Source organism: Dendronephthya gigantea, unplaced genomic scaffold, assembly GCF_004324835.1.
Source record: "Dendronephthya gigantea isolate DGI-Jeju-01 unplaced genomic scaffold, DenGig_1.0 000005F, whole genome shotgun sequence".
NCBI lineage: Eukaryota > Metazoa > Cnidaria > Anthozoa > Malacalcyonacea > Nephtheidae > Dendronephthya > Dendronephthya gigantea.
The window spans coordinates 58,803-67,004 of record NW_021163015.1 but is presented as its reverse complement, the minus strand read 5'-3'; the positions used below and the strand labels follow the sequence as shown (position 1 = coordinate 67,004).

The 8,202-nt window shown below is 35.1% G+C and overlaps 1 protein-coding gene across 1 annotated transcript; it reads left to right on the top strand.

Annotated features, from left to right (window-relative positions):
- Window positions 1-1,178: 1,178 nt before the first annotated feature.
- Window positions 1,179-7,789, top strand: LOC114515839 (ryncolin-1-like). Its single transcript, XM_028535163.1, has 12 exons — window positions 1,179-1,250; window positions 2,726-3,109; window positions 3,387-3,595; window positions 3,961-4,154; window positions 4,375-4,469; window positions 4,712-4,784; window positions 5,278-5,316; window positions 5,718-5,852; window positions 6,044-6,119; window positions 6,212-6,610; window positions 7,501-7,607; window positions 7,718-7,789. The coding sequence occupies exons 5-12, from the start codon at window positions 4,378-4,380 to the stop codon at window positions 7,787-7,789; spliced, it is 993 nt and encodes a 330-aa protein (XP_028390964.1). The 5' UTR covers window positions 1,179-1,250; window positions 2,726-3,109; window positions 3,387-3,595; window positions 3,961-4,154; window positions 4,375-4,377.
- Window positions 7,790-8,202: the final 413 nt, after the last annotated feature.

The following is an 8,202-nucleotide window of genomic DNA, read 5'->3' as shown; positions in this document are numbered from 1 at the left end:
TTCGGTTGGTTATTATGCGATTTTAGTCCGTCAAAAATATGCCCCAATGCCCGAACTAATTAATATTGTTAGACTATTATAATTAATGCAATTAGGATATAAAGCAGTAATTAATGTTGAAGACATATCGGACGTTTGCACGAAACAGTTGAACAACTTGTTTTTTGAATCCAAATTATAGTAAGGTAATTTATCCCCGATTGGTTATTCTGTGATTTATGTAAAATATGCTCCAATGCCGGAATTCATTCATTAATGGTACGCTTTTTATTTAATTAATTAATGTATAAGTTTATTTATACTAATTAATAAATATTGCATATGATATGTTACACGTTTGAAATTGCAAAAATTTTCAGCGGATTGCAATTAAGCACGTTGAAATAGTTTGTCTTACTTTCCCGTCACAAATCTGACAAACAAGGTTAGTTTAAAAGTTTCAATCCATATATAGTTTGCACTATAACCCCATTTGTGGCATGCCACGCAACGTCTAATTCACGAACGAAACCCGAAAATCGCTGTGTGGATATACCTTCTCGAGAATCTCGAGAATAAATTAGCTCAAAAAATGTAGAAAATCAGAGAAAACGTATTATATTCTACCACTGAATGTACGATCCAAAATTTCACTTTCTTATACTAACGCAGTTCAAAACAGCAAGTACTCTCAGCAGAAACGGGGAATAAGTTAAAGGCAAGCTGCGATAAGGTGCGTATAAAGAAGCAACGTTTCTAAGACAGTTTAAATTTGAATAAAGCAAACTCGCTAGGTACAGCAGCATGCAATCGATCTCGTATGTTACTTGTGTTTATACTTGATTATCGTTTTTACTGTATAGCAAAATGTATGGATGTAAATACTGATGAGATTGCTTTACAGAACGGTTTTTAGAAACATCCCAATTAAACTGTTCATGAGTCTAATTTTTTTTTTATATAAATATGTTTATATAAAAAAAAAAAAAATGTATGGATGTAAATACTGATGAGATTGCTTTACAGAACGGTTTTTAGAAACATTCCAATTAAACTGTTCATGAGTCTACTGCATGTCATCACTCCAAACCATGAATTGAAATGCAATTTAACGAAACTTTATATCGCGAGTCATGCAGAGATCGATTCGTAAACATCAAGAATCAATTTAATCGGCTTCAAACAATCGTTTAGTTCGCATACGAGTCGCTTAGCTGATCGCGTTCATTTTTATCTGGAAACTTAATTGTCATTCTTTAGTTTGATATCAGGTAAGATTATATATTACTGATATTAACATGGCATGGAAATTAAAAACTGCTATACAGCGTTGCAGTGTTAGGGTTTTCTGTACAACAAAGAACATCTGTGTATTTATATAACGCAAAAGGTTTGTTCTAGAGCGTTCTTGCTTTATTCAGATATACGGTAAAATCTGGTCATAAAACGTCAAAAATTAATCTATAAAAATGCTGTTCGTGCTTATACAAAGCATAAAAAGCAGGTTGAAACGTTTCCAACTTTCATTAAGTATATGTATTTACTTTTCGCACTTAAATCAACTTGCAACTGCTAGACCAGTTATAAGAACGATAAGTATGCATTCTCCAACAGCCCCACTTAGTTGACTCTAAGTCCCAACTCGGCCATTGAATCCGTATTCGATATGCATTTTTCATTCCAATTTCCCGTTCCCGCGAATTTGCATGATACAGTATATTATTAGTTTTGAGTCATATAGCCATAATTTCAGCCGGAAATATAAGATAGCCTTTAGATAGGGTTTATTTCAGAAATGCCATTATGATTGTGCAATGGCGGAGTGTCGAAAAATATAATACATGATCTGTCCTACTCATATAAACAAAACAAAGCGACAATTCCAAGTGCATTGCGAAATCCTGTACAGCGTTATGTATCTTGTGGCTCTTGCACAGAGTTGAAAAAACGAAGGCTCTTGCCACTCTTCTAATATTGAGTCGGGCGCAAAAAATATATATTCTAAAGCTTATGGTAATATTGCGTCTAATCTCAGCTATACCCGCGAACCTTCAGAGTCAGACATTTCAATCATTCCATAAATACGAGATCCAGGCTAATAAACGGGACCGATTTTAATAAGTTAGTAAGCCTCGATCATCATATTTCTTTCCAGTCATGTATTTCACATAGGCAAACAACTCTCTGTTTTAACGCGCTGAACATGTTTCGCTTCAAACTGCTGGTAATCAATGTCCTGATCACGTGGAACTCATTTGTCTCTCCTGAAATTAAGGTCGGATGATTTCAATGTTAATTCTTGTTATGATTCACTTTATCGTATTCTCAATTTCATTGGTTAATTTACCTGCAGTTAACCGTGCAAATAATACTCTGAGAATGAGCATTTGTTAAAAACGTTCCTCAACTCCAAATAATACTCTGAACATGCGCATTGGCTTCAATTTTGTAAACAGCAATAGCGACTCGCTTTGCTGGACTTTTGGAAAATGAGTTCTATTGCTTACTTGAAAAAAACGTGGACAATACCAAAAGATAAGTGAATGATAAAACAATTATTGAACTCCGTTCTCGCAAAATTCGTGATTTGTCGGTGGCTCGGAGAATATTTGGATCTGCTCGCCGCCGAGAAATCACGATATTTTGCTCGACCTCGTCCAATGATTAATTATTATCGCCTCATTATAGATTATCTCTAGTATCGTTCAAGCTAAATTAAAATGAATTTGTTGATGTATCTTGACAGATTGTGGACATTCAAACAGGTTATGATCCTGGCTCGTGTAGCAAGAAAGAACGTGGTTTGTTAAAATTGATCAAAGATCGTTCTAACAATGATAAACTGCTAATTTGCGTCGAACAAAATGAAGTTTATGCCTGGAAAACAACGGACGGTAACGTTTCGAGTGTAAAGTATTATAAAAGTTCGGGAATATCCTCTCAAATAATCTCTCTTTTGTGCCGTGTCTTTTTTGATCAGCCACAGAGAACATTTATTTTCATTCTAGGTTCCAGTCCATCAGGAGAATATTTCAACCCCGGCTATAACTGCACGGACATTCTGAATAAGAATTTCGAGTCTCGCGATGGTTTTTATTGGATAAATTTGAATCAAGGCGCTCCTAAAAGGGTTGGTAAATTAGTCATCTTTGAAACACCTGGAATGTTATATATATGTTATTTACCAGATTGGAGGTCCGTATAGGAAATATACGGACCGACTAAACTGGTAAATAATAGATTTATATTTTTCTTGCTGTCCGAATTTATATTCTATACGGACCGCTCGCGTAGCGAATCAGATTGCAGGAAAGGCTAAAATATGAATTCGGACCGCAAGAAAAAAAATAAAATCAATTATTTTCAAGCCTCTTCAGTCTCCTCTTAATTGCTAATTTTTACCGCAGGTTTATTGTGACATGACAACAGATGGAGGAGGATTTGCGCTGATTGGTAAACTCAACAGTTCTGTAACATTGAAAGTTCCATCCAAAAACACAACAGTTGACCCATTTGGTGAATCTCAGTGGTCCAGTGATCTCGGTGACGCTCAAGTTCTTGATTTCAGAATACAAATATCAACAACAGAGAACTTAGCCAAGACAAATGCTCACTGGTAATAAGAGCAGTAACGTATTTTCTGTCGAAAATCTAACATCAGTTTCCCTATTATTTTTGGTCACTATTCTAGCAAGAAAAAAGCGTCAAAAATATATCTTATGTTTAAAATCTGGCATTCTATATATAAGATCTCCTTCACATATTTTTATCTTGCATTCTAAATGCGCTGTTACACTATGCAACTTCTTCGCAACTTGGAATGCAATTATAATTTCGAGGAATGTTAATTTTTAAAGAGTGCATGTTCGAAACAACTTTAGATGCCTCAGGAGTTGTTGCATGGTGTAACACCTCCTTGAATGCGTGCAGTGCATGTTGTTTCCTTTTTCCCTTTAAATCATCATTCTTTTTGATTTTCAGGTCCTACAGACTGCGAAATATACGTCCTCTCAAGAATATCATGATTGTTAATCAGGGGGGGGTGTGATGCGTCATCACCAGGCATTGGTGACATCGCTTATGTCAAAGATCTCCGGACTGAGAAAATTGTAACAACAAAATTCCGTTGCTCGCAATTTGGAACACATCAACATTCTTTTCTGAAAATCGGATGGGTTGGTTTTTGAGTCAAAGTTTCTTAACTGCATGCTATAGACGTTTTAATGCATGGTTCGTTTTAATGCTTTAATGTTTCCGTGGGAAATAGAAACGAGCAAGATATTATCAAATGTACAGTATATATAGTGCTATATTGTAATTGCTATATTGCTATAAACTATATTGTAGTCTAGCTTAGTTTAAAATTGATTACGTTTTTCGTTTTTTTAATTCAAGGCGATGATGAACGAGTGCTTCAAAAAACAATGTCCTCAAGGTTTTGCCTTTCACCAAAAATTTCTAATTCAAACAGACTCGTCCGGGTCGTTCAGGTAAAATAATCTACTAAACGCTATCGCCAAAGCGTATTAACGATATCTTATAAATATCTTAAATATGAACTACTAAGCGTGCAACCAGCCAGTTTGCTTTAATTTTCATTGTATTATCTATTTATAAGTTTTGAATGGTTGGTGTAGTTAGTCGCTATTTTTAATAGGTGGAATGGTTTATGCAGTCAGGATTTGGTATCAGTCGTTCGATTAAATTATTTTTTGTTTTTCTGTTTTACTAGCTACAGTGTGGTTGGTGATACGTCTGGGATCCGTCACAATTCAACAGCATTTATTGGCTGTGACAAAGGAGTGGTAGGTCAATTTAAGTCTTGTCAGTCAAGACTCTTAGACCTAAAAAACAGCTGAAATTAACTGGACAACAACAATCCACTGGCATAGATTGATTTTATACGACAAGCGATCTCGTTTTAAATGGAATAAGGATAGTTTCGATTCCCATATTAGTGCTGCAGTTGTTTTAGTCCACCAGAAAGCACAAAAGATCTCTGCGGCACCGACTGTAAGGCAAGACCCGGCGCTAATGTGGTAAAAAATGTTTATTCATGGTTCTGGGTAAGGATATCTTCTCCAAAGAAAGTTTGGAACAAATGCATGGATTATAAAGTTTCTGAAGCGAACGGAGACGAAGTCTGGTACAAGTTGGTTAGTCAAAACGTTGTTCCTGAGAGAGTAAGCCCGACTTCTTTTGTCGTGTTTAAAAACCGCACAGTAATCTTCTCGTTAGACTTAAAGTACTCAATGTTGACCTTCTCTTTTATTATAATTATTGTTTACTTCCTTTTAGGGACGTTGCTCTACAGCCAAGCCGCATATTTACGATGGAGTAAGTAATATTATATATAAGAACTATTATTCAGTGAAGTTTTGTAAAGCCTTCCTGTGCATAGGACTTATAGAAAAGGTCTTAATAAAGGTTTTTTTCACTCTGGTTATTGAAACGATTATCATGCAAATGCTCTACCCTGGGCAAAAAATGTGGTTATAAAACAATCACAAAAATGTAAGTAAATTAGCTTGTAGGTACACTACGCAAGTATTTATTAATGCAAAGTTTTCGGTCCGTTAACCCAGGCCTTCATCAGTGCAATAAGAAAAGCATTACAGTAATAAATACTTATACGTGGTGTACCTACAAGCTAATTTACTTATTGATGTCACCATGCACTTATTTTCCATTAATGAAAGAATTTTTGATGTCACATTTTCTTTCAATTTTTTTCTTAGATTGTAGTTGTTCCTGACAATGCAACCATCAATAAAATTCCAGCGGCTCCAGGAATCTTAACGTTCCGAAAGGACAATCAAAAACTTTATCTACGATCAAGGAAAAGCTGGAATGTCATTGCAGAAGAGAAAAAGGTGCAATTATAACTCGTAGGATCAATTTTTATATTTTTAATTCCAATAATTTTAATACTTGATCAATATATACTCCGAAATTACGGCCTAGTCGTTAAGACCTTATCTGAAACAGCAATCCTATCCATTATAAAGTTTTAGTTCGTATTTTTCGTTATTCCACAATTGAGTTATCAAGGTTTCATTCTTAGCTTAACCAACTTAACGCCGCCGTTGCGAATCTTACGGATCATTTGGTCGCATTGAATCAGATTCTTGGAATTAAAGGTTCGACTTATACTAAATTTTATATGTTCCTTTCCGTCGTTCCCATAGATAAATAATATATTATATTGGCATACTGTTAATTAATTCTCTAGAAGCTTGTATTCAAACTCACGCAGCCAGTTGTACCCATTATTATAAATGTGGCATGAGACAGGATGGTGTTTATACAATAAATCCTGATGGTCTGGGATCGTTCCGAGTCTATTGTGATATGAACACAGACAGAGGAGGCTGGACCGTGTTTCAAAGAAGACAAGATGGAAGTAAAGATTTCTACCTTAAATGGTCAGACTATAAAGCAGGCTTTGGTGATCATTACGGCGAGTTCTGGTTGGGCCTTGATAAAATACGTCGTTTATCCAAATCTGGCCAAAATGTTCTAAGAGTTGATTTGATGGATTTCAATGGCGCTGAACGTCACGCTAAATATGGAACGTTTAGTGTTGCTGATGAATCAGACAAATACAGATTGAATATTGGCAGTTACTCAGGTAAATTAAACCCTGGGTTAGATTGTAACTTTTCGAAACTTGCGGTATTCGTATATACCAAAAGGTACGCAGCGACAATTTAATTTCAACAAAAATATTTGTTTATGTCAAGTTGGGTAAAAAATATAAACCACGCAGTTTATATAACGCATGTAGGAAGATTTTAAACATATTTCATAGTTGTACTCTGGTTTTCACAGCTAATATAACACCACCACTAGTTTTTGCATTGAGCATATTAATTTCTATGCATTTTAATTTTTTTTAATAATTCATTTTAATCATTTTCGTGCAGGTAATCAAGCGATTCATAAAAATCAATTATCTTGCATTCTATACCATAAGATCGATAAGTCTCTGTGCTACTTTTGGGGCACAGTGCAAGATTATTACACATTTTGTCATTACGATTTGTTAAAGTTGAACTTTATAATTATTTGTTAATGAAACGAAGGATAACTAAGAATGGCTTAAAAAAATTCTCTATTTCATATAAATATGTCTAGCAATTTGACAAAACGCTTTAACCACCAAAAAAAACATGGCCAGAAAATTGACCTAACGGTTGATAAAATTACAGACCTTCAAGATGATTTAGAGCTCCCCCGATTGACAAATGCAGCAGGTTTTCATACGCGTGAATGAACGCAATCCAATCGATACCGTGCAGATTAGCGGTTTAGAGATAAAGTAAACCAAACTGGTAAAATTGCAGGAAATGCAGGCAATTTTGGTTTGCCTCGTCGAATTCAACCTACGTCGATGAGATTTAACGGCAATGACTCAACCGCTACTGCCTACTTTGCATTTCATCATGCAAAATTTAAAAAAGTAATATTACCTTTTGATTCTTTTTTTCTATTGAGGAGTTTTATCGTATTTCTTAAAAGGTGACGCCGGTGATTCCCTTGCTTATCACAATCAAATGCAGTTCACTACCAAGGATAGCGACAATGATGCTCGAAGTTATGAGAATTGTGCTACGAGATTCAAAGGAGTTTGGTGGCACCACAGCTGTTATTATTTTAACCTCAATGGCTTGTACCTGGGTGCAGGTCAGACCAGTAACAGCGGAATAAGATGGAAGAGTTGGCACTCTTATCCCAGGAAAAAGACAGAGATGAAAATTCGTCCAAACCAGTTCTAAGAAAAGGACGAGCTTTAGCAGGGACATCATAAACATATTTACTGCCAAGAACATACAGTGTGCTGATTTTTCTATAATTGTGAACAGAAAAATGCATGCAAATAAATTTGTGATTGTTTAGTATCATTCTAGTCGCAAAAAATACTCAATTGGTATAATAACAGTATAAAAGCAGAACTAAGCCAGTGATAGTTACTAAGGAATAAGGATGCAAAAATTCAGACCTGTTTACTTGTGCTAATTTTGAGTAAGTATAGTGCTTATAAAAGCAGTAACATTCTAATTTCGGGAAGTTTAAGTGACTGCCAGGGATCATGTTATTTACTTATTTCAATACCTCAAAGTCATTTCACGCCGGCTTTTAACTCGAGTATCCGGGATCATAAAACCTTAACCAAATGAATACGTTTGAAACTTTTGACTAAAATAAAGTTTTGTAGTAGCT